This window comes from Bufo gargarizans, chromosome 3 (assembly GCF_014858855.1).
Source record: "Bufo gargarizans isolate SCDJY-AF-19 chromosome 3, ASM1485885v1, whole genome shotgun sequence".
Classification (NCBI taxonomy): domain Eukaryota; kingdom Metazoa; phylum Chordata; class Amphibia; order Anura; family Bufonidae; genus Bufo; species Bufo gargarizans.
Window position 1 is genome coordinate 475,280,078 of NC_058082.1, and position 26,811 is coordinate 475,306,888.

General features: G+C 46.1%; 2 protein-coding genes across 4 annotated transcripts in view; both read right to left on the bottom strand.

Annotated features, from left to right (window-relative positions):
• Window positions 1-4,195, bottom strand: part of SPATA22 (spermatogenesis associated 22) — a 62,676-nt gene extending 58,481 nt beyond the window's left edge. The window contains exon 1 of the mRNA XM_044285756.1: window positions 4,149-4,195. Within this exon, the coding sequence (XP_044141691.1) occupies window positions 4,149-4,167 (19 nt within the window). The 5' untranslated portion in view covers window positions 4,168-4,195. The remainder of the gene's footprint in view (window positions 1-4,148) is intronic.
• An 8,717-nt stretch (window positions 4,196-12,912) lies between these two features.
• LOC122932398 (transient receptor potential cation channel subfamily V member 3-like) overlaps window positions 12,913-26,811 on the bottom strand; it is an 89,290-nt gene continuing 75,391 nt past the window's right edge. For 2 of the 3 annotated variants that reach the window (XM_044286770.1, XM_044286771.1), the window contains 3 exons: window positions 24,897-25,009; window positions 14,883-14,962; window positions 12,913-13,700 (listed from right to left, as the gene is read on the bottom strand). In XM_044286770.1, coding sequence (XP_044142705.1) covers window positions 13,582-13,700; window positions 14,883-14,962; window positions 24,897-25,009 — 312 coding nt within the window. In that variant the 3' untranslated portion in view covers window positions 12,913-13,581. The remainder of the gene's footprint in view (window positions 13,701-14,882; window positions 14,963-24,896; window positions 25,010-26,811) is intronic. The other variant, XR_006388302.1, reaches the window with a different exon arrangement.

Genomic DNA, 26,811 nt, shown 5'->3' on the forward strand with positions numbered 1-26,811 from the left:
TTTTTTAAGCATGTGTTTGTTTGTCCTTTACAATAAAATGGCTTTATAGATTTTACAACTATTGGATGTGCAATATTCTTTGCGGTTTTCTTGGTCTTTTTTGTTTAACATGTATACCCCAGTCTGGGAAGGCTGTATATTGGGCTGGCCTGGACCACATGTATACCCCAGTCTGGGAAGGCTGTATATTGAGCTGGCCTGGACCACATGTATACCCCAGTCTGGGAAGGCTGTATACTGGGCTGACCTGGCCCACATGTATACCCCAGTCTGGGAAGGCTGTATATTGGGCTGGCCTGGACCACATGTATACCCCAGTCTGGGAAGGCTGTATACTGGGCTGACCTGGCCCACATGTATACCCTAGGCAAGGAAGGCTGTATACTGGGCTGGCCTAGACCACATGTATACCCCAGTCTGGGAAGGCTGTATACTGGGCTGGCCTGGACCACATGTATACCCCAGGCAAGGAAGGCTGTATGCTGGGCTGGCCTGGCCCACATGTATACCCCAGGCAAGGAAGGCTGTATACTGGGTTGGCCTAGACCACATGTATACCCCAGTCTGGGAAGGCTGTATACTGGGCTGGCCTGGACCACATGTATACCCCAGTCTGGGAAGGCTGTATATTGGGCTGGCCTGGACCACATGTACACCCCAGTCTGGGAAGGCTGTATACTGGGCTGACCTGGCCCACATGTATACCCCAGTCTGGGAAGGCTGTATATTGGGCTGGCCTGGACCACATGTACACCCCAGTCTGGGAAGGCTGTATACTGGGCTGGCCTGGACCACATGTATACCCCAGTCTGGGAAGGCTGTATATTGGGCTGGCCTGGACCACATGTACACCCCAGTCTGGGAAGGCTGTATACTGGGCTGGCCTGGCCCACATGTATACCCCAGGCAAGGAAGGCTGTATACTGGGTTGGCCTAGACCACATGTATACCCCAGTCTGGGAAGGCTGTATACTGGGGTGGCCTAGCCCACATGTATGCCCCAGTCTGGGAAGGATGTATACTGGGCTGGCCAGGACCACATGTATACACCAGTCTGGGAAGGCTGTATACTGGGCTGGCCTGGCCCACATGTATACCCCAGTCTGGGAAGGCTGTATACTGGGCTGGCCTGGCCCACATGTATACCCTAGTCTGGGAAGGCTGTATACTGGGCTGGCCTGGACCACATGTATACCTCAGTCTGGGAAGGCTGTATACTGGGCTGGCCTGGCCCACATGTATACCCTAGTCTGGGAAGGCTGTATACTGGGCTGGCCTGGACCACATGTATACCTCAGTCTGGGAAGACTGTATACTGGGCTGGCCTGGCCCACATGTATACCCCAGTCTCAGAAGGCTGCAGTTTGCTGGAACTACCAGCAGAAGGAGCGCAGCAGCACCCCAGTATGTTACTATGTGGCACACTCTTTCAGCCCAGAAGTTTTTTTTTTTAGTTTTTTTTCACTCCCTGCCTTTCTGGGGTGATAACTTTTTTATTTTTCTGTTTAGCCATATGAGGGCTTGTTTTTTGCAGGACAAGTTATACTTTCTAATTCCACCATACAATAATGCCTATGATGTAGCGGGGAGCTGGAAAAAAATTCTAAATGGGGTGAAGTTGGAAAACAAAAACAATTCAGCAATCGTTTTATGGGTTCTGTTTTAACATTGTTACTTTCATTCTGTGGGTCAGTACGATTCCAACGAAACTACAGATCTATACAGCCAGGTCCATAAATATTGGGACATCGACACAATTCTAACATTTTTTGCTCTATACACCACCACAATGGATTTGAAATGAAATGAACAAGATGTGCTTTAACTGCAGACAGTCAGCTTTAATTTGAGGGTATTTACATCCAAATCAGGTGAACGGTGTAGGAATTACAACAGTTTGCATATGTGCCTCCCACTTCTTAAGGGACCAAAAGTAATAGGACAATTGGCTTCTCAGCTGTTCCATGGCCAGGTGTGTGTTATTAAAGGTCCAGAGTTCATTTCAAGTGTGCTATTTGCATTTGGAACCTGTTGCTGTCAACTCTCAAGATGAGATCCAAAGAGCTGTCACTATCAGTGAAGCAAGCCATCATTAGGCTGAAAAAACTAAACAAACCCATCAGAGAGATAGCAAAAACATTAGGCGTGGCCAAAACAACTGTTTGGAACATTCTTAAAAAGTAAGGAACGCATCGGTGAGCTCAGCAACACCAAAAGACCCAGAAGACCACGGAAAACAACTGTGGTGGGTGGATGACCGAAGAATTCTTTCCCTGGTGAAGAAAAGACCCTTCACAACAGTTGGCCAGATCAAGAACACTCTCCAGGAGGTAGGTGTATGTGTGTCAAAGTCAACAATCAAGAGAAGACTTCACCAGAGTGAATACAAAGGGTTCACCACAAGATGTAAACCATTGGTGATCCTCAAAAACAGGAAGGCCAGATTAGAGTTTGCCAAACAACATCTAAAAAAGCCTTCACAGTTCTGGAACAACATCCTATGGACATATGAGACTAAGATCAACTTGTACCAGAGTGATGGGAAGAAAAGAGTATGGAGAAGGAAAGGAACTGCTCATGATCCTAAGCATACCACCTCATCAGTGAAGCATGGTGGTGGTAGTGTCATGGCGTGGGAAGTCCTGTGGGCGAAAAAATGCCTTGTTGATGCTAGAGGTCAGAGGAGAATGGGCCGACTGATTCAAGCTGATAGAAGAGCAACATTGACTGAAATAACCACTCGTTACAACCGAGGTATGCAGCAAAGCATTTGTGAAGCCACAACACGCACAACCTTGAGGCGGATGGGCTACAACAGTAGAAGACCCCACCGGGTACCACTCATCTCCACTACAAATAGGAAAAAGAGGCTACAATTTGCACGAGCTCACCAAAATTGGACTGTTGAAGACTGGAAAAATGTTGCCTGGTCTGATGAGTCTCGATTTCTGTTGAGACATTCAAATGGTAGAGTCCGAATTTGGCGTAAACAGAATGAGAGCATGTATCCATCATGCCTTGTTACCACTGTGCAGGCTGGTGGTGTAATGGTGCGGGGGATGTTTTCTGGGCACACTTTAGGCCCCTTAGTGCCAATTGGCCATCGTTTAAATGCCACGGGCTACCTGAGCACTGTTTCTGACCATGTCCATCCCTTCATGACCACCATGTACCCATCCTCTAATGGCTACTTCCAGCAGAATAATGCATCATGTCACAAAGCTCAAATCATTTCAAATTGGTTTCTTGAACATGACAATGAGTTCACTGTACTAAAATGGCCCCCACAGTCACCAGATCTCAACCCAATAGAGCATCTTTGGGATGTGGTGGAACGGGAGCTTCGTGCCCTGGATGTGCATCCCTCAAATCTCCATCAACTGCAAGATGCTATCCTATCAATATGGGCCAACATTTCTAAAGAATGCTATCAGCACCTTGTTGAATCAATGCCACGTAGAATTAAGGCAGTTCTGAAGGCAAAAGGGGGTCCAACACCTTATTAGTATGGTGTTCCTAATAATTCTTTAGGTGAGTGTAGTGCACTAGTGAAGACCCCATAAATAAAGTGCACCGGTGAGGACCCCATAAATAAAGTGCACCCGTGAAGACCCCATAAATATATAGTGCACTCGTGAAGACCCCATAAATATATAGTGCACTGGTGAAGACCCCATAAATATATAGTGCACGGGTGAAGACCCCATAAATATAGTGCACCGGTGAGGACCCCATAATCAAAGTGCACCGGCGAGGACCCCATAAATATAGTGCACTGGTGAAGACCCCATAAATATATAGTGCACTAGTGAAGACCCCATAAATATAGTGCACCGGTGAAGACCCCATAAATATAGTGCACTGGTGAAGGCCCAAAAAATAATCCCAATCCCTACTGCTATGAAGACCCTCATATAAAACGTGTCACCACTAGATTACCCATAACCAGTATATTACTGGTGGACTCCCGGCTCTGCTCCCAGTCACCTCATCTGCTCAGTTTTCCTGTCACACCCAGGAGGACGCAGTCACTCCCTCCTCACACTGTGCGGTACCGCAGCCGCTCTCATTTTGGACGTCCCTGCCTTATACTTTCTCCTCCACCCGCCATTAGCAGCCCCGGTCACCCCGCGGTCCGTGCTCCTCACCCGGGAGGCTTCTCTTCATCTTCTCCACACACACAGCTCACGATTCCGCTTCAGTTCTTCCCGCCGAGGTGGCGCACTCTGCAGGACGGGGGCGGGGCGGGGGCGGGGCGTATCTGTGGACGGAGGCTCCGCCCAGTTGTCGGCCTGTAGTGCAGACCTGCGGCCGTTGTGTCCCCCTGCTGTGCGCTGTGGGGAACGGAAGCTGTAATAAGGAAGGATGTCACTACATGGGGGGGGAGCTGTCACTGTGTGGGGGTTATGGGGATGTCACTACATGGGGGGGCTGTCACAGTGTGTGGGGTGTGGCTGTGGGTCTGTCGCAGTGTGGCGGTAGGGAGTCTGTCACAGTGTGTGGGGTGTGGGTCTGTCGCAGTGTGGGGGTAGGGAGTCTGTCACAGTGTGTGGGGCTGTCGCAGTGTGTGGGGTGTGGGGCTGTCACAGTATGGGGGGTGTGGGGGTTGGGCGGAGAGTGTGGGGCTGTCGAGTTGTCAGAGAGTGTGGGGCTGTTGCAGGGTGTGGGGGTCGGGCGGCTGTCACAGTGTGTGGGGTTGTCGCAGTGTGTGGGGGTTGGGCATCTGTCACGGTGTGGGGGTCGGGCGGCTGTCACAGTGTGGGGGTCGGGCGGCTGTCACAGTGTGTGGGGGTTGGGCAGCTATCACAGGGTGTGGGGCTGTCACAGTATAGGGGGTGTGGGGGTCGGGCGACTGTCACAGTGTGTGGGGGTCGGGCGGCTGTCACAGTGTGTGGGGGTCGGGCGGCTGTCACAGTGTGTGGGGGTCGGGCGGCTGTCACAGTGTGTGGGGGTCGGGCGGCTGTCACAGTGTGTGAGGTGTGGGGGTCGGGCGGCTGTCACAGTGTGTGGGGGTCGGGCGGCTGTCACAGTGTGTGGGGTGTGGGGGTCGGGCGGCTGTCACAGTGTGTGGGGTGTGGGGCTGTCACAGTGTGTGGGGTGTGGGGCTGCCGCAGTGTGGGGGCAGCTTTGGCAGGACCTCTGGCATTCCTTTTTTAAGTATGGGGGATTCAGCCCGCACAACCCTATGCAGGTGCAGATTGCTATGGCGAAATACAGATACAAACGCAAAAACACAAATGCAATCGCACTCTGCAACCGGCACTCTGCTCTGCCTCTATGCTGGATGTTGATTGAGGCAATGGTGTACATTTTGGCCAAAGCGTAATAAGCCACTCACCACGTCAAGGTCGCCTTCATGAGTGGTCCCTAACACTAGTTCCTACCTGTTCCTAACTGAGTCTGCTTATATAGCACCTACCAGTAGCCATTTGGCTCCAGGAGAAGTATATAGTGGGCCCAGCATGCATGTTGGTACTTGCATCCCTGGATCCGATGAAAGCTATAATGGCACCGGACGGGGTTAAAAGCAGAGTGTGCTTGGCGTGCATGCTGTACCTGCGCTCCCTGGACTTTGTGTGGCTGTCATGGCCCATAACGGGTAGGAACTAGTGTTAGGGACCACTCATAGAGGCGACCTTGACGTGGTGAGTGGCTTATTACGCTTTGGCCAAAATGTACACCAATGCCTTATTCAGCATAGAGGCAGGGCAGAGTGCTGGTTGCAGAGTGCGATTGCATTTGTGTTTTTGCGTTCCTTTTTTAAGAACTGGAGGTTACAACATCCCCTCCTTATCAGAATCAGTTCCTTCAGGCTACTTTCACACTAGCGTTAGTGTGATCCAGCAGGCAGTTCCGCCGTCGGAGCTGCCTGCCGGATCCGCCGATCAATGTGACAACTGACAGCATTGGTGGACGGATCCGTTTTGCAGTCTTTTTCACAGTTTTCCCAGGATCCGTCCTTCAGTTCTTTTGCAATGTCGAATCCAGCACTAATGCAAGTCAATGGGAATTAATGCTGGATCCGGCATTCCGGCGACTGATCAGGCATTTTGGACAGACATAATACCGCAGCATGCTGCGGTATTATGTCCGGACAAATGCCTGACAGTGACTGAGCGGAAGCCATACTGATGCATCCTGAACGGATTGCTCTCCATTCAGAATGCATGGGGATATGCCTGATCAGTTCTTTTCCGGCATAGAGCCCCTAGGATGGAACTGTATGCCGGAAAAGAATAACACAAGTGTGAAAGTAGCCTTAAAGGGAACCTGTCATGTGGATATTTGATTATAATCTAACTAATTATATACAATCATTAACTACTAAAAAGTGCCTTAGATGTATTCACTTACTGGTGTGACAGATGGTTACCACATAAAGATGCCCCTTGCCGCATGCTAATGAGCTGATTGGAGTCCGGCGTGATGTCATTGAGCCCAGCGTATATTTAATTCAGAGCTATAGCCCCTCTCCTGCCCACCTGCTGCTGATTCATATGGAAACAAACTGTCACTCAGCAGCAGGTGGGCGGGGAGAGTCAGGAGCTCATGAATATTCAGGACTCATCATTATCAGCTGCAGCTTTTCAATACAAGATGTTGGCAGATTGACTGGGTCAATTAAAGAAAGTGACCCAGCATTTTTCTAAGAGAATCAGTCACTTATTTATGTTGCCCTTAGTTAGGACACCATAAAACTGGTGACAGGTTCCCTTTAAGGATGAGACATAACTTTATCCTATTACCTACGCCGATTCCAGCAGTATTTTTAGGGAAAACACTGCAGTTTTTGTGTCAGTTTTTCATTCATTTTTTTTAGCCAAAGCCAGAAGTGGATTCAGAAGCAGTGAGGAATCTAGAGAAAGGATCTGCCTCCCCTCCTGCTGGATCCACTTCTGGCTTTGGCTCAAAAAACTGCATTGACATTTTTCGAAAAATTGCCATGTGTGAGACCACCTTAAGGGTCCATTCACACGTCCGTTTTTTCTTTCCTGATCTGTTCCGTTTTTTGCGGAACAGATCAGGACCAGATCTGGACCCATTCATTTTCAATGGGTCCTGGAAAAAATCTGACAGCTTTCCGTTCCGCATGTCCGTTTAAATATAAAACATGTCCTATTCTTTTCCGCAAAATTCGGATCCTGGTACAATACAAAGTCAATGGATCCGCAAAAAACGGAAGACATTCAGATGTCATTCCGTATGTCATCCGTTTTATGCGGAATCCGTTCCTGGAAACACATAAATATATATATATTTTTTTTATTTTTATTTTTTTTCAAAGAAATCCAAACAACTTTATTTGATTATTGAACGTTATACATGTTTCAGTTTTTTGCGGATCCGCAAAAAACGGATGACATACGGAAACATTTTCAGGAACAACGGATCCGCAAAAAACGGACCGAAAATCGGAATATAGGAAAATACTGACGTGTGAATGTAGCCTAACCCTGCTTTCACACCTGAGCGTTTCTCAAACGCGCGTTTCATGCGCGTTTTTATGCGCGTTTGTGTGATTGACTGCAGTGTCCTATGGCCACAAACGCTCGTCAAAACGCCCCAAAGAAGCTCAAGTACTTGATTATGCGTCGGGCGTTTTACAGCGCGATCGTACGCGCTGTAAAACGCCCAGGTGAGAACCATTCCCATAGGGAAGCATTGGTTTTCATGTGTTGAGCGTTTTACAGCGCGTTTGAACGCGCTGTAAAACGCTCAGGTGTGAACTTAGGGTAAGGGCGAAAGCTGAGCAGAAAAAAAAATCAGCTTTTGCCACAAATCCATGGAAGTATCCTCAAGATCGGTCATCAGTACCAGACTGGTGGAGGTCCGACCCTCGTCATCTGCACTGATCGGCTTTTTGAAGGCGGCGGAGCGATTGTGCGAGCGCGGCGTCCTCTTCATTGGTTCCAGAGGGCCATCCACCTGCACGCTATCTACTTACTAGCATCAGGGCAGCAGATTACAGCTTCACCCCATTCCAGTGATTGGCAGCTGAGCTGTAGCAGCCCATCATGGACACTACACAGCGGATTCTTCTGCTCCCAGCACCGTCCATTGTGTTATTTCCAGGGTGAGAGCAGCTGATCAGTGGGGGGAGTTGGGCCCAGACAACCCCTTTAAAGGGAACCTGTCATCAACTTTATGCTGATCTCACTGAGGGCAGCATAAAATAGTGACAGAAATGCTGATGTCAGCGGTGTGTCACTCATGGGCTAAAAGTAAGTGGTTGCTGAGAACCAGCATAATAATCAGTGCAGCCCAGGCCTTGAAAAGAGTCAGATCTACCTGAGAAGAGTCCTGTTATTCCTAATCTCCTGCTCTCTCACCCATCTGCTGATGATTGGCAGTTCTCTCCTAGACAGAAAGAGAGAAAACCAGGTAGAAGACTGTCAGTCATCAGCAGGAGAGCAGGAACTTATGAATAACCAGGACTCTTCTCAGGTGTCCGTGACTCTTTTCCAGGCCCAGTCTCCAATGATTGTGATGTTGGGTCTCGGCAAACACTTACTTTAAACTTATAAATGACAGACCGCTGAAATTATCTCACCCGTCTTTACATTATTCTGCCATCAGTATGGGCAGCATAAAGTTGATGACAGGTTCCCTTTAAGACTCGGTAAGAGAAAACTTGACTCTTAAATTGCTACTTGTTGCCCCTCAGTGGCTTTTGCAGACAGAATTTGGCACAGCTTCAGCACCATAACACGCCAGGCAGATTTGCAGAGTCTGCCTCTTTTTGTTCTCAGTGGGAGGCAGTCGTTTATGGCCAGGACCGCACAAAGAAATGACCTATCCTGTGTCCACCACAGTCACGGCAAAAAAATGACATTTTCACTGAATGGCCCTGCCAATCATAGGGCGCAGCAGTTACAGAGAAAGCACAGACTCTAGGTGTAACTACAACGCCCCCGTTGCTCCTAGAGACTCATCTGCATTTTTTCAAACATCATTTTTGTCAGCAATGCGAGCACATATGAACATGGGACCAACACATATGCCATACATGTCAGCAATTCGAGCACATATGAACATGGGACCAACACAGATGCCTTCAGCTGCCAAGCACAGGTCAGACAGTTTCATAGGTACAAAGCTGCTGACAGATGCCCTCTTTAACCCTTTCGCCACCAGTGCCATACATGTATAGCAATGCGAGCACATATGAACATGGGACCAACACATATGCCATACATGTCAGCAATTCGAGCACATATGAACATGGGACCAACACAGATGCCTTCAGCTGCCAAGCACAGGTCAGCCAGTTTCATAGGTACAAAGCTGCTGACAGATGCCCTCTTTAACCCTTTCACCACCAGTGCCATACATGTATAGCGCTGGAGCGATGTGTAAACATGGCACCCACTCCCACGTGCAGCGAAGGTCATGGCCAGCAGATCTCTGCTGTTTCAAATAGCAGAGACCTGCGGCTAATTGCCGCAACTGGCAATAATGCCGATCGCGGTAAAAAAAAGGCTTTAGATGCCGTAATCAAGTGAGATCACGGTATCTAATGTTTCAAAAACCCAGAAGCTTGCATTTCTGGGCATCCTACCAACATCCCCTGTGGCCAATGAGGATGTCGGTAGTTGCTTTGAATGCTCTGTCTCGCTGACGAGACCCACAGCATTCATGCTGCAATTCTTATTTTGGCCACCCGATGGCAGGCCAACATAAGAAATGAGCAATAGACAGTAAAACTCGTTTTAAAAATATATGATTGTTCAAAATTAAAAAACAGATTTTATAGGCTCATATATGAGCTTCAAAATCCTAAAAAAAAAAAAAATTTAATGTAAAAAATTATACAGGTGAAACTCTAAAAATGTGAATATTGTGCATAGTTCATTTATTTCAGTAATGCAACTTAAAAGGTGAAACTAATATATGAGATAGACTCATTACATGCAAAGCGAGATATTTCAAGCCTTTATTTGTTATAATTTGGATGATTATGGCTTACAGCTTATGAAACCCCAAAGTCACCATTTTGAGGTCCCCTTTGCTCAGGAGGTAGCCCTCCAGCTGATGTAAAACTACAACTCCCACAATGCCCTGCTGTAGGCTGATAGCTGTAGGCTGTTCAGGCATGCTGGGAGTTGTAGTTTTACAACAGCTGGAGGGCCGCAGGTTGAGCATGCCTGAATTAGCTGATTAGAGTGTGACACTTTGAGCCTAGAATATTAAACATTTTCACAAAATTCTAATTTTAAGCTGCATTAATGCAATTCCTTTTAATTTGCATTACTGAAATAAATGGACTTTTGTACGATATTCAAATTTTTTGAGTTTCACCTGTATTTAAAAAAATAAAAAAAATATATAAAAGTTTAAATCACCCCCCTTTCCGTATAATAAAAAAGAAATACCTACTGTAAATAACAAAAAATATAAACATAATGGGTATCACCGTGACCAAAAACACTTTTGTATTAAAATCTAAAAATATTTTTCCAACACGGTGAATGGCGTAATGGAAAAAAGGGTCAAAATGGCAAATTTTACATTTTTTCATTGCTAACCCAAAAAGTAATAAAATGTGATTGAAAAGTCACACACACACTCCAAAATGGTATCAATAAAAACTACAGATTGTCCTGTAAAGAAACAGCCCAGTAGATATAACTATAAAAAAAGTTATGAGGGTCAGAATATGTTGATGTAAATAAAAAAAATAAAAAATTTTTTTTTCAAAGTTTACATTTATTTTTACACTATTTAGACATAAAAAACTATACATATGTGGTATTGTTGTAATCATACTGAGCCAGAGAATGAAGGGCATGGGTCACTTTCGCCGCAAACGAAACACTATGGGAACATAACCCATAAAACAGTGGAGGAATTGTGTTTTGTTTCCAATTTCACCCCATTTGGAATTTTTTACCGCTTCCCACTATATTGTATGCTATCATTAGTGGTTGCCTCATATACAGGTCCTTCTCATATTGTGATAAAGTTCATTATTTTCTGTAATGTACGGATAAACATTAGACTTTCATATATTTTAGATTCATTACACACAACTGAAGTAGTTCAAGCCTTTTATTGTTTTAATATTGATGATTTTGGCATACAGCTCATGAAAACCCCAAATTCCTATCTCAAAAAATTAGCATATCATGAAAAGGTTCTCTAAACGAGCTATTAACCTAATCATCTGAATCAACTAATTAACTCTAAACACCTGCAAAAGATTCCTGAGGCTTTTAAAAACTCCCAGCCTGGTTCATTACTCAAAACAGCAATCATGGGTAAGACTGCCGACCTGACTGCTGTCCAGAAGGCCATCATTGACACCCTCAAGCAAGAGGGTAAGACACAGAAAGAAATTTCTGAACGAATAGGCTGTTCCCAGAGTGCTGTATCAAGGCACCTCAGTGGGAAGTCTGTGGGAAGAAAAAAGTGTGGCAGAAAACGCTGCACAACGAGAAGAGGTGACCGGACCCTGAGGAAGATTGTGGAGAAGGACCGATTCCAGACCTTGGGGGACCTGCGGAAGCAGTGGACTGAGTCTGGAGCAGAAACATCCAGAGCCACCGTGTACAGGCGTGTGCAGGAAATGGGCTACAGGTACCGCATTCCCCAGGTCAAGCCACTTTTGAACCAGAAACAGCGTCAGAAGCGCCTGACCTGGGCTACAGAGAAGCAGCACTGGACTGTTGCTCAGTGGTCCAAAGTACTTTTTTCGGATAAAAGCAAATTTTGCATGTCATTCGGAAATCAAAGGTGCCAGAGTCTGGAGGAAGACTGGGAAGAGGGAAATGCCAAAATGCCTGAAGTCCAGTGTCAAGTACCCACAGTCAGTGATGGTCTGGGGTGCCATGTCAGCTGCTGGTGTTGGTCCACTGTGTTTTATCAAGGGCAGGGTCAATGCAGCTAGCTATCAGGAGATTTTGGAGCACTTCATGCTTCCATCTGCTGAAAAGCTTTATGGAGATGAAGATTTCATTTTTCAGCACGACCTGGCACCTGCTCACAGTGCCAAAACCACTGGTAAATGGTTTACTGACTATGGTATTACTGTGCTCAATTGGCCTGCCAACTCTCCTGACCTGAACCCCATAGAGAATCTGTGGGATATTGGGAAGAGAAAGTTGAGAGACGCAAGACCCAACACTCTGGATGAGCTTAAGGCCGCTATCGAAGCATCCTGGGCCTCCATAACACCTCAGCAGTGCCACAGGCTGATTGCCTCCATGCCACGCCGCATTGAAGCAGTCATTTCTGCAAAAGGATTCCCGACCAAGTATTGAGTGCATAACTGAACATAATTATTTGAAGGTTGACTTTTTTTTGTATTAAAAACACTTTTCTTTTATTGGGCGGATGAAATATGCTAATTTTTTTAGATAGGAAATTTGGGTTTTCATGAGCTGTATGCCAAAATCATCAATATTAAAACAATAAAAGGCTTGAACTACTTCAGTTGTGTGTAATGAATCTAAAATATATGAAAGTCTAATGTTTATCAGTACATTACAGAAACTAATGAACTTTATCACAATATGCTAATTTTTTTAGAAGGACCTGTAGCTATGTGAACGTAAATATAAAAAAGTTATGGCTCTAGGAAGATGGGGGTGGGGAGGGAAATTTATCCTGGTAGATTTAGTATTCTGTGGTCTATTACAGCTGCACATCGTGAAAACTCAGCTCTCCCAGGGTCCTGAAAGACAATTATGGCACTATTTAGGAATAGAGACTGCAACTTATCTTAGTAGATTTAATATTCTGTAGTTTATTATAACTACTAATAAGGGTGCATTCACACGACCGTATACATGGATCCGCAATGGGGCCGCAAAAGATGCGGACAGCATACCGTGTGCTGTCCCCATCCGTTGTTCCGTTCCGCGGCCCCGCAAAAAATATAGAGCATGTCCTATTCTTGTCCGTGCTTGCGGACAAGAATGGGCATTCTTTATATAGCGCCAGCCATGTGCGGTCTGTAAAATGCGGAACGCACACGGACAGTATCCGTGTTTTGAGGACCGCAAAACACTTACGGTCGTGTGAATGCACCCTAGGAGATTCCTTCCAACAAAATGGCCACTCTCACGGTGTAGAAAAAGTTATCTACACTAAACCCAGCCCTGTCCTCTAACACTTCCTGGCTTACATGCACTTGCATGAGAGAGGGAAGAAGGAGGGGAAGAAGACATGGCTGCAGCCTGGGAGAACAATGCACTGGTGTTCTAATTTATTTTTCAGGGTCTGCAATTGTGATATCTGACAAAACAAGAGCAAATAACAAAGACACGTAAGAAGATGGGTTTTGGTTATTCTTTTTTGTATGTTTGGATTCTGGGTTTAGTGGCCCTTTAACCACTGCTGTTCAAGAAAAAACTCACAAGGGAAGTTTTGCTGTGCTCACAACAGTTATCTGGCATTCGCCATATATGAAATGACATTGTTTGCCCATTATAGGCAGATATTCAGCTCCGGCTTTCAGCTCTTAGATTGGGATATGAACTGAAAAGACTGGTAAAGGACAAGGCGATGAGTCTTTGTATGGTGATGTATTGAGCCAGCTCTACAGCCTTATCCTGTTATTACACACATCTTCTATGACAATTAAAGTGGTGTTTCCATGAATTCATCGTCTTCATCTTCCAACAGGATTACAGTGTGTTCTTGTTGGTTAGATGCGTCCACTTCATCAACAGATGTTATACTGGAGCAGACAGATTCTTCTTTTATAAAAGAAATAAAATTTAGGTAATTAGTAAATTACTTTATTTAGTCCACCAAAAAAATGCAACAGTAAAATTAAGACAAACATTTCATATTAATAAAAAACACAAGCGTTCGTTTTTACATTTTTTCCCCTATTGTTTTCTCTGGTCAGTGGGGGATACCAGCTAGCATGGAGCGTACTCTCATTACAAAGAAGGTTACAGGGGCTCAATAGGGAAGCTTGTAAAAAAAAGTTTATAAAGCACACATTTTTTAGGCCAAAAACACCACCGGCAGATGTTTGCTGAAAGCAAATAGGGAATAAGAAAATGCAACAGTAGATGTTTTCTTGTGCTGTTTTTTCTCACTTTTGGTGCATTTTTTGTGGTCCATGGCACTTATTTCAGACTTTTCCCATATACTTTATAGGGAAAGAAATGCCTAATACATGGCAAAAATGTGGCTGCAAAAAGCCACCAAAAGAAAGCTTATTACTGACCTATTCTTCTATCTTATGGTTTAGTAAGGAGTGGGATATGAGGTGCCTATTGGTCTGTAGTGTCAGAGAAATCTCAAAGCAACGCAAAAGAATAGCAGCCCAAATACCACCAATGAGGTTTTTAACACCTACAGGATTTCCTCATTAAATTTCTCATAAGCTTAAAGGATTTTTCTCGTATTTAAGATTTTTAATCAAGTGCTCACAGCTTGCCCCCTGAAACGAAAGATTCGTACTTACCATCCTCTACGCTCCAGACCTCTCCGCTGCCTCTGCTGTCTCCATCTTCCCGGCCCCGCACTGTTGTCTTCCGGTTTTGCATGGACATGGTCACATGCACTGCTCCAGCCAGTGACTGGCTTCAGTGGTGATGTGGCCACAAGCAGCATGTCACCGCTGAAGCCAGTCATTGGCTGAGGCGGTACATGAGACCATACCCATGCACCACCGGATGTAAACAGTGCCAGGACCGGAAGATGGAGACCGCAGGGGAAACACGGAGAACCAGAGCAGCGTTGAGCAGGTAAGTATTAGTCGTCTGTTTGAAGTGACAGACTGTGGGCAGACTGAAGTTTTGTATAGCTCGTCTTACAAATATTAAATATGGTGCATAGTGTCCCCATTACTGATAGTTGATCATGTTCCAACCAGCGACATAATTACGCCAGGCACAGTGTCACAATCACACTAGCTGACCAACCTTCTAGCTGTGAGAGTCCATAATTTTCATTTACACAGGTGACTTGACTGTGCCATTCAGTCCATTTAACTGTGTTAATTCTGAAAAAGACATAAAACAAAGTGAGCACATCCTATACCTATAATATGAAACAAATGGGCAGGTGCACGTCGCTGAAAAAGCAACAGCAAACATACAAAGCAACAGGCCTCTGCAAACACTGAACACATGGATTATAAATGTTACTAATATATACTGTACACATAATTCACTATATAAAGGAATATGAGGTCTTTGAAAACATATATAGACTCAAAATCATTTGTGCACGTCCACTACAATTCTGTGAATAATTTTATATATACAACACTGAAGATCTGACACTTTGATACAATGTAAAGTAGTCAGTGTACAGCTTGTATAACAGTGTAAATTAAGTGAAATTGGCCAAATTGTGCCCAAAGCATCAGTATTTTGTGTGGCCATCATTATTTTCCAGCACTGCCTTAAGGGGTCTTTCACACGAGCAGATGCCGTGCATGGAATCCACAGCGTGAATGAGAGCCAAGCTGTGCTGTGGACAGCAGAGACCCGGAGCATTAACATGATTGATAATGCCCAATGCTTCTGTGTGATCTTTTTACTACAAAATCATGGTGACAGCTTTATTTCACTGTGATTTTGGAGTAAAAAGATCACAGAGAGTGATGGGCATGGAGTTCACTAGAGCTTCACAGGTTGCTACTGGGATCGGTTTCCACTCCTCCATGATGACATTACCGAGCTGGTGAATGTTAGAGACCTTCCGTTTGAGGATGCCCCGCAGATGCTCAATAGGGTTTAGGTCTGGAGGCATGTGCAACGTCCGTACATGTGGCTAGGGTACTTTTAAGATATGATAAATGTAATTTTTTGTGACGCCAGTTGCATTTCAGCAACGAGGGACTAAGTCCCCCTATGCAGAAGGTGATGATGGAACCCAGGTGTAGGAATGCCAGAGTGGTGTAAGGGTTGCCTATAATGTCCCTTTAGGTGTTGTGGCTGTGCACTTGTCACGGTGCTCCAAACTGGATATCCGGGAACCCCAGGCGTTGTCGGACGAAGCAGAGCAAATCGGGTGAATACGCGGTGGAGAGGATGATGAAAGAAATTGAGTCCAGACTTTGTACGAAGCTCAACTGCAGCTTTACTTTGCATAAATGTTTCTTTAAGCGGTTTACAGACTTGGTCTTGGTTTCCAGCAAACTTTAGCATGAAAATGGCAGGCAAACCTTCTCGGCTCTGCTATGCTGACAGGATTAAATTGCAACTTTTCCTTTTGCTTTTTGCTGCAACTTCTCTCTTTGTCTGACTCTATGGCAAGGCACAGGGCAACTGGCTAATGAGACTTCTAGAAGTGGTCTCTCTGCTCCAGCAGAACTGAAGGTATTGTGGCTGGTGTGGGCAACACACGTCCAGTAGGGACGCAGCACTGCACACCTGCTTCCTTAGCAGGGGGTCAGCTAGAACTAACTCACTGGAACTAACTGGTCCCGGATATGGGACTCCCCCACTCCTCCACAGGGGTGGTTACAATGGACTGGAAGGTTCCATTCTATTCTACATACTGCTCTGACATATTCGCTGCTACCTGCTGGTGAACCAGGCATATTACATTTGAACATAAACACATGCATAACAGGAAATGCACAATATATGGGACCTGGAATAAATGTATAAAATTACATTGAGATTGCATACCCACATAGAAACAGGGTGTAGGTGTGGTAATGCCACTCGGGGCATTACACATGCTTGGCCAGTCCAGCTCCTTTACCCTCAGTTTCTTTAGCAAGGCAGTGGTCCTCTTGGAGATGTGTTTGGGGTCGTTATCATGTTGGAATACTGCCCTGCGGCTCCCCACAGCCGGCAACAATAATGTAGCCCCAAACCATGACACTCCCACCACCAAGATTGACTGTACGCCTAACCTTGTTGCTACGACACACGCTGATCATCATCTGAACCAAATAAGTTTATCTTGGTCTCATCAGACCACAGGACATGGTTCCAGTAATCCATGTCCTTAGTATGCTTGTCCTCAGCAAACTGTGGGGCTTCTTGTGCATCATCTTCAGAAGAGGCTTCCCTTTCGTCCTAACCAGCAGCACAAGTGGGGATTTGCCCCTGTGAAGCTGGTCAGGACAGGCGGAATTTTTATTGAACAAAAAATCTCTGCCAAGTATCATTAATTAATTAATTGATGCCACCCCTATATAACCCGCCCCCTGCCTGGACGGGGTTGCTTTTTTTCTGTCCTGTGGACTGTTTTTACAGGTCCGCTGCCTGCTGCTGCAGACAATGGATCCGGCCGGGATATGAGGAGCGTCTGCTTTAGAGATCTTTTCTCTCTCCCCCCCCCCTTTTTTTCCTTCCCCCTCCGATTCTCATAGCCTTACCCTACATTGCCGATCAGAAAAATAATAAAACAAGAAGGCTGACTCCACTGGGGCTCTTTGCCTCAGTAGTGCATGCAGGTTCCCTTAGTTTGATTAAAATCAAACAGGTTATTAGTACCTCCAAGGGCTGGGGCGGAGGGGGCGGAATAGGCGGGGGCGTGGCCTACCGCCCTTATTTAAACCTTCAGGTGCTAGGGCTCAGAGTTGCATTCAGTTTTGTATGCAACTGACCTGTGCTTTGAGTGGTGTCTTCTGTGTCTCCAGCATGTCGACCAATCCAGATCCCTCTATGCCCTCTCTTGGTAAGGTGGAGGTTAATTTTTTCCTAAGGTAAGGTAAAATACACCTATAGTAACTGTATTATTATTACTATTTCTAGGGAAGTCTACGCACAAGCAGAGACATCTGGCTTGTTCTAATTGTAGCACCCCCTTGCCTGATGCATATGAGTTCCACCGCTGTCCAGGTTGCCGACCCAGACCTGCGAATACAGAACCTACTATGGTGGAGATGTTCTCCTGGATGAAAGAATTCATGGACACCTCCGTCGCACAGATAAAAGGCGCGGTTTTGAATAAGAGACCTAGAGAGGCCTCTCCAGGGCCAGTCCCCATGTTAGAAGAAGTCGTCTCCTTAGAAGAGAATTCTTCCTCTGATGATGAGGATGCGCCATTTTTATTCCTTGCCGAAAAAACTCAGAGGTTACTTCGCTCCATCAGGTCAAGGGACCAGGATGTTGAGCATAGGGAAGCTCCACAATCCACCTCTAGGGGGCCAGATGAGTCAGGGCACATATTGGAGACTTCCCCTAATACAGGACCTAGTGTATCAGGACACAGGTCCCTGTTTAGATCTGAGGAGGCTCAGTCTGACAGCCTGGAGATTGACAGGTCGCTTCTAGATGCTAGAGGGTTATCTGCGGAGATCTTGAGAACAATCTCGCACTCCCGGGCGGAGTCCACAAACAAGAAATACTCCAGGATATACAACATTTTTATTCTATGGTGTACTGAGAGAGAGGTAGTTCCTTCAGATCCTCCTCTCTCTGCGATCCTACAGTTTCTTCAAGATGGTCTAGACAAGGGTCTAAGCCCATCTACACTCAGAGCTCACGTCTCTGCTTTGTCGGCATGTATTGGTAGGATGATTTCTCAAGACCCCCTAATCAGAAGGTTCCTTAAAGGAGCTCAGAGACTTAAACCTAGCATCCTGAGACCGATCCCTGAGTGGGATCTAGCAATAGTGCTAAAGAGGTTGTGTGTTCCCCCCTTTGAGCCATTAGACAATGTAGACTTGAGATTCCTATCTCTCAAAGTCACCTTTCTATTAGCCATTACCTCGACTAAAAGAATTGGGGAACTTCAAGCTCTAGGAGCGGCAGAGCCATACCTAACTTTCCTCCAGGACAGGGTCCTGTTGAGGTTCCTGCCAACCTTTTTGCCGAAGGTGCCTTCATTCGCAAATCTTAACCAGACAATAACATTACCGAAGTTTTCCCCTGCTCCAACGTCTCCAGAGGAGGAAAAGTTACTCACCCTGGACATTCTAAGGGTTCTAAAGATATATTTGCACAGAACACTGGACTTCAGAAGATCTGAGAATCTCCTTCTAGCCTACTCAGGGAAAAACAGAGGGCTTAAAGGCTCCAAGCCTACTTTGAGTAGGTGGATCAAGGACACTATCAGTTTGACCTTTCTATCACAAAATCTGTCATTGCCGTCATTTGTATCTGCCCATTCGACCAGGGCAGTAACTACTTCGTATGCTGAAAGGAAGTTAATTCCTTTAGACCAGATTTGCGCTGCCACCTCTTGGAGTTCCCAGAACACTACCGTATAGATTCAAGACGAGCTGAAGGAGCTGCCTTTGGATACTCCGTTCTAAGTGCTGCGCTCCCTTAGACTGAGAGAAATTATTTGTTGGTATATATGTTCACACATAATATTTTGCCCTCCTAGATTTCTGTAAAGTCCTTGCTACTTCCCCACTTGTGCTGCTGGTTAGGACGAAAGGGAAGCGTCAATTTTGACGTAAATTTGTTTTCCCTTAGTCCTAACAGCAGCACACAAATTTCCCACCCTTTTGGTTGTGTGAATTACTTGTTAAGAAAGCAACCCCGTCCAGGCAGGGGGCAGGTTATATAGGGGTGGCATCAATTAATTAATGATACTTGGCAGAGATTTTTTGTTCAATAAAAATTCCGCCTGTCCTGACCAGCTTCACAGGGGCAAATCCCCACTTGTGCTGCTGTTAGGACTAAGGGAAAACAAATTTACATCAAAATTGACGCTTCCTTCTGGGACGAATTGAGCGGACACCTGGATGTTGAAGTCAATGGAGACCTGAACTTTTGAGCACTAAAATGGCTCTACAAATGTCATGGAAAGGGCTAGAGGGCTGCAAATGGCAGCAAAATGTGGTTAAGAGCATGGCAATGTGGATAGGGAAATGACTTCAAATAACATAAAATAAGTAAAAATTAAAAATAATCTTGATCTAGGAGGACGAGGTCCATATGAAGTAGGAGGTTGAGGAGGCGGTGGATGTGGCGGTGTAGGTGGAAGCGGCGGTGGAGGAGGTAGCCTACACTGGTTTTTGGTTTTAATTATTATTATATTTTTTTTTTTATTACGGTACACCCCAAAACATTGGGAAATATAACCTGTGATAACCCCCTCCAGCCGTGCTAAACAAACGTTCAAGCAATACACTGGCTGCAGGGCAGGCCAGCACCTCCAAGGGGTAAAGGGCAAGCTCAGGCCATGTGCCCAAAAGTTGAAGGGGGCAGACCCATCAGTCAGTACGTGTAGATGTGTGCACACATACTGCCCCAACATGTCGCACGTCCCTGTGATGTTCACAATCCAATTGGATATCTTCTCTATCAACTTTTGATGTTATTTTCTGTGCCTACCATGTTGATCACGGTTAGCGGTGAATCAGAGTTCCACGCCGGAGAGGGAGCATGAGAAAGGGATACCACATCCAAGGGAGGTTAATTGTTTGAAATTAAATGTGATCGAGCCGAAAAGTGTGACAAATTATTAAAGAGCAAATGTGGGACATGTCAAAGTCATTTTTTAAATTTAATTCCCCGTTACCTATGCAGAGCAGGGCTTTGTATACAGCAAGATTGGTAAAATGTCAACTGACAATGTAACAGACGATTTTTTTTAAATTTATGGCCCTGTCACCTATGCAAAACAGGGGTTTAATCACGGCAAAAATGGTCAAATGTCACCCAAGAATGTAACAGACAAATTAGTGAAATGTTTTTACCTGTCTACTAGGTATAGTAGGGGTATATCACAGCCCAAAAATTGTGAATTTCACCTGAGAATGTAACAGACAAATTAGTGAAATTTGCTTACCTGTCTACTAGGTAGAGCAGGGGTATATCAAACCCAAAAATTTGTGAATTTCACCCGAATATGTAACAGACAAATTAGCGAAATGTTACCTGTCTACTAGGTATAGCAGTGGTATGTCACACCCAAAAATTGGTTAATTTCACACGAATATGTAACAGACAAATTAATCTTTTTTTTTTACCTGTCTACTAGGTATAGCAGTGGTATATCACAGCCAAAAATTGGTGAATTTCACCCAAAAATGTAACAGAAAAATTAGTAAAATTACATAATAAAATACGTACAAATTTTTTAAAAAATCTTGTTTTATGAGGTGGAGGTCCATATGGAGTAGGAGTTTAAGGAGGCGGTGGACGTAATGGTGTAGGTGGAAGCGGTGGTGGAGGAGGACGAGGTAGCCAACACTAGTTTTGGGTTTAAATTATATATTTTTTTTATTAGGGTACACTCCAAAAGAGTGGGAAATAGCCAAAATACAACAATGAGCAATTGCGCTGTAGTATAACAATGGCTGGGTAAGGCCGGTATACACGTCTATTCTGCACAAGGTAAGGACAAGTCCTGTGGGATCCATGCCTGGTAAATTATAATGAACGTGAGCTTGTCCACATTGGCTGTGGACGGGCGGCTGCGCTTGTCTGTGATAACGCCCCCTGCCGTGCTAAACACAAGTTCAGACAATACACTGGCTGCAGGGCAGGCCAGCACCTCCAAGACGTAAAGGGCAAGCTCAGGCCATGTGCCAAATTTGGAGACACAGAAGTTGAAGAGGGCAGACCCATCATTCAGTACGTGCACACATACTGTTCCACCATGTTGCTGAAATGTTGCCTCCTGCTAAGACGTTCCATATCAGCTGGTGGTGCTGGTTGTTGTGGAGTGCTGACAAAGCTTTTCCACATTTCGGCCATGCTAACCCTGCCTTCTGAGGTGCTGGTGGTGCCCCAGCTGCATTGGCGACCTCTTCCCCCTCCTCTGCCTTCGCCTTGTGCTTCCATTGTGCCCCTGCTGCCAGGTGGGAGTGCCACCAGCAGCGCGTCTACCAGCGTGCGCTTGTACTTGCGCATCTTACGATCACGCTCCAGAGATGGAATTAAGGACGGTACGTTGTCCTTGTAACGGGGACCCAGTAGAGTGGCCACCCAGTAATCAGCACAAGTTAGAATGTGGGCAACTCGGCGGTCGTTGCGGAGACACTTCAGCATGTAATCGCTTATGTGTGCCAGGCTGACCAGAGGTAACGACAAGCTGTCCTCTGTGGGAGGTGTATCGTCGGTGTCCTCTGTATCCACCCAGCCACGCACCAGTGATGGCCATGAGCTGGTTTGGGTACCACCCTGCTGTGAACACGGTTCCTCCTCCACCTCGCCATCCTCCAGAACTGTGCCCTGGCTGGACAATTGTGTACCTGGCATTTGTGGGTGCAGGAACCCACCCTCGGAGCCACTTGTGAATGACTGGCCGGAAACCCTATGAAATGATCCTTCTTCCTCCTCCTCCTCCTGTGCCACATCCTCTTCTTTTCAAGGAGGCATAGAAGTGGGATAGTAACGCTGAGAATGGCGTTATCGGCACTGGCCATGTTGGTGGAGTACTCGAAACAGCGCAGAAAGGAACACAGGTCTTGCATGGAGGCGCAGTCATTGGTGGTGAAATAGTGCTGTTTCGCAGAGCGACTCACCAATGCATGCTACAGCTGAAACTCCACTATTGCCTGCTGCTGCTCGCACAGTCTGGCCAGCATGTGCAAGGTGGAGTTCCATCTTGTGGGCACATCGCATATGAGGCAGTGAGCTGGAAGGCCGAAGTTACGCTGCAGCGCTGACAGGCGAGCAGCAGCAGGGTGAGAACGCCGAAAGCGCGCACAGACGGCCCACACTTTATGCAGCAGCTCTGCACCACCAAATTCAGCACATGCGCCAGGCAAGGAATGTGCGTCAAACCGGCTAGTCCCAGAGCTGCTGCGAGATTTCGCCCATTATCGCACACCAACAGGCTGGGCTTGAGGCTCACTGGCACCAACCACCCATCAGTCTGTTGTTACAGGCCCGTCCACAGCTCCTGCGCGGTGTGAGGTTTGCCCCCCCCCCCCCCCAAACAGATAAGTTTTAAAACTTCCTGCTGTCGTTTACCCCTGGCTGTGCTGAAGTTGGTGATGAAGGTGTTACGCTGACCAGATGAGGAGCTGGTAGAGGATGAGGAAGCGGAGTAGGAGGAGAAAGCAACAGGAGGCAAACTGAAGCGCCCTGCAATCCTCGGTAGTGGAAGGACATGCGCCAAACTGCTATCTGCCTCAGGCCCAGCCGCCACTGCATTTACCCAGTGTGCTGTTAGGGAGACATAACGTCCCTGACCGTGCTTACTGGTCCACGTATCCGTAGTTAGGTGGACCTTGCCACAGATGGCGTTGCGCAGTTCACACCTGATTTTGTCCCCCACTTGGTTGTGCAGTGAAGGGATGGCACGCCTGGAAAAGTAGTGGCGGCTGGGCACGACGTACTGTGGGACAGCCACCGCCATAAGGCTTTTAACACACTCCATCTCTACCACACGGAATGACAGCATTTCAAAGGCCAGTAATTTTGAAATGCTGGCATCCAGGGCCAGGGATTGCGAGTGGGTAGGGGGGTACTTCCTCTTCCGCTTCAGTGTTTGGGAGATGGAGAGCTGAACGCTTCCGTGGGACATTGTGGAGATGCTTGGTGACCCAGGTGGTGGTGTTGCTGGCAGATTCTCTGTTTGCGGGTTGGCAGTTGCCACTGTCACTCCGGAGGTGGATGAAGAGACCGAGACTGCAGTAGAAGAGGAAGCAGGAGGAACCAGAGACCTTTCTTTGTTTTTGAGGTGTCTACTCCACTGCAGCTCGTGCTTCGCACTTAGATGCCTGGTCATGCAGGTTATGCTCAGGTTGATAACGTTTATGCTTTGCTTCAGGCTCTGATTGCACAGCGTGCAAACCACTCGGGCCTTGTCGTCAGCACATTGTCTGAAGAACTGCCACGCCAGGGAACTCCTTGGAGTTGGCTTTGGTGTGCTCAGTCCCATGCTGCGGTGGGCAGTAGCAGGCGTACTGTCTAGGAGACGGCCGCTCTGCTTTTGCACCCGCTCCCTCTTCTGCTGTTCTGGTGGCTCTGTGTGACCACCGCCTCTTCTTCCGAACTACACAGGTCACTTGGATGACCTTGATTCCATGTGGGGTTGAGGACCTCATCGTCCTCCACATCATCTTCCACCCAGTCTTCACCCCTGCTCTCCTCGTCGGTCTGCACCCTTTCGAAAGCCATAGCAGTTGGCACCTGTGTTTCGTCATCATCCGAGACGTGCTGCGGTGGTCCTCCCATGTACTCATCTTGAAACATAAGTGGTTGGGCATCGGTGCACTCAATCTCTTCCACTTCTGGGACAGGGCTAGGTGGATAGCCCTGGGAAACCCTGCTAGCAGTCATCAAAAATCAGAAGAGACTTCTGCATGACTTGGGGCTCAGACTGCTTGGCTGATTTGAAAGGGTGAAAGATGGACATCGGCTGCAGGTGCCAACTCTGATCTTTCAGCAGGAGACTGGGTGGGAGACAATATGAAGGAACTAGAGGCACTGTCAGCAACCAAATCTACTATTGCCTGTACTTGTTCTGGCCTCACCATTCGTAGAGCCGCATTAGGCCCGATCAAATAACGCTGAAGGTTCTGTCGCCTACTCGTACCCGAGGAAGGTGTTTTACTTGTGCGTGTAGCTGCCACAGATCTATCACGTCCTCTCCCTGCAACAGGAGCTCCACCAGCAGCAACACGATGGGGCCCACATCCCTTATTTGATGCTCTCCTCATATTTTTCAAATTTAGGATCTTGCCCAAAATGGGTGTTTTTTTTTTTTAAATAACTTCAGCGCATCCAACACCAGTTCTATGTGTAAGACAGCTTACTAGCTCTCTTTCATTTAGACCATTTTCTATGCCTAAAATAGACTTAGAAAATGATAAATGAGACGGGCCTGCTGCCTGTCCCCTCCCCACCCACACCAATCTCCCTGAGGGGGGAGAAGTCGCAGATTGCGGTGCAAAGGACCTTTGCGCCACAATCTGTGCCAGAAATATGCCTAATTTAGGAAAATTTCTGTTCAATAAATGATCCCCATCGTTTTTTTTTATCATTACATGTTAAACCCCTTTAACAATATAACCGCATGTCAAAATTATATTACCGTACATTTGCATCTCTTTCTATTACCTTAAACATAATCTGATATCATTTTCAGAGAATTTGCACGTCTCTCCAACCTTAAACATTTCTCTAAAATAAGTTGTCATTCTTGTTTCAAATTCCAATATAGTTCTTGCTCTCTGGAAAAAGAGAAAATGACAATGACTGCTTAGACCCAGAAATGTGCTGCCTAGTGTTCGGCAAGTATAGCTATGCTCGAGCGCGATGCTCAAGTCAGTGTATTTAAATCAAATTTAGCCTCTATTTCTGAAAAGCTTCTGGTGGGATTTGAACTCACAACCTTCGACATTACAGCCCAGAATGTTAACCACTACACTATACAGCTGCATGGCCAGTTACAAAAGAAATAAAAAATGAGACTTCTGCTGTATAGGAATACTTGCTGTATAAGTATTCCTATACAGCAGAAGTCTCATATTTTTTATTTTGTTTTAAGTAACTAGCCAGGCAGCTGTATAGTGTAGTGGTTAACATTCTGGGCTATAATGTAGAAGGTTGCAAGTTCGAATCCTTTCAGAAATTTTTTCTTTACATATATATACATATATACAGTACAGACCAAAAGTTTGGACACACCTTCTCATTCAAAGAGCTTTCTTTATTTTCATGACTATGAAAATTGTAGATTCACACTGAAGGCATCAAAACTATTAATTAACACATGTGGAATGATATACATAACAAAAAAGTGTGAAACAACTGAAAATATGTCATATTCTAGGTTCTTCAAAGTAGACACCTTTTGCTTTGATTACTGCTTTGCACACTCTTGGCATTTTCTTGATGAGCTTCAAGAGGTAGTCACCTGAGATGGTCTTCCAACAGTCTTGAAGGAGTTCCCAGAGATGCTTAGCACTTGTTGGCCCTTTTGCCTTCACTCTGCGGTCCAGCTCACCCCAAACCATCTCGATTGGGTTCAGGTCCGGTGACTGTGGAGGCCAGGTCATCTGGCGCAGCACCCCATCACTCTCATTCATGGTCAAATAGCCCTTACACAGCCTGGAGATGTGTTTGGGGTCATTGTCCTGTTGAAAAATAAATGATGGTCCAACTAAACGCAAACTGGATGGAATAGCATGCCGCTGCAAGATGCTGTGGTAGCCATGCTGGTTCAGTATGCCTTTAATTTTGAATAAATCCCCAACAGTGTCACCAGCAAAGCACCCCCACACCATTACACCTCCTGCTCCATGCTTCACGGTGGGAACCAGGCATGTAGAGTCCATCCGTTCACCCTTTCTGCGTCGCACAAAGACACAGTGGTTGGAACCAAAGATCTCAAATTTGGACTCATCAGACCAATGCACAGATTTCCACTGGTCTAATGTCCATTCCTTGTGTTCTTTAGCCCAAACAAGTCTCTTCTGCTTGTTGCCTGTCCTTAGCAGTGGTTTCCTAGCAGATATTCTACCATGAAGGCCTGATTCACACAGTCTCCTCTTAACAGTTTTTCTAGAGATGTGTCTGCTGCTAGAACTCTGTGTGGCATTGACCTGGTCTCTAATCTGAGCTGCTGTTAACCTGCGATTTCTGAGGCTGGTGACTCGGATAAACTTATCCTCCACAGCAGAGGTGACTCTTGGTCTTCCTTTCCTGGAGCGGTCCGCATGATGGTTTTTGTGACTGCACTTGGGGACACTTTCAAAGTTTTCCCAATTTTTCGGACTGACGGACCTTCATTTCTTAAAGTAATGATGGCCACTCGTTTTTCTTTACTTAGCTGCTTTTTTCTTGCCATAATACAAATTGTAACAGTCTATTCAGTAGGACTATCAGCTGTGTATCCACCTGACTTCTCCACAACGCAACTGATGGTCCCAACCCCATTTATAAGGCAAGAAATCCTACTTATTAAACCCGACAGGGCACACCTGTGAAGTGAAAACCATTTCAGGTGACTACCTTTTGAAGCTCATCAAGA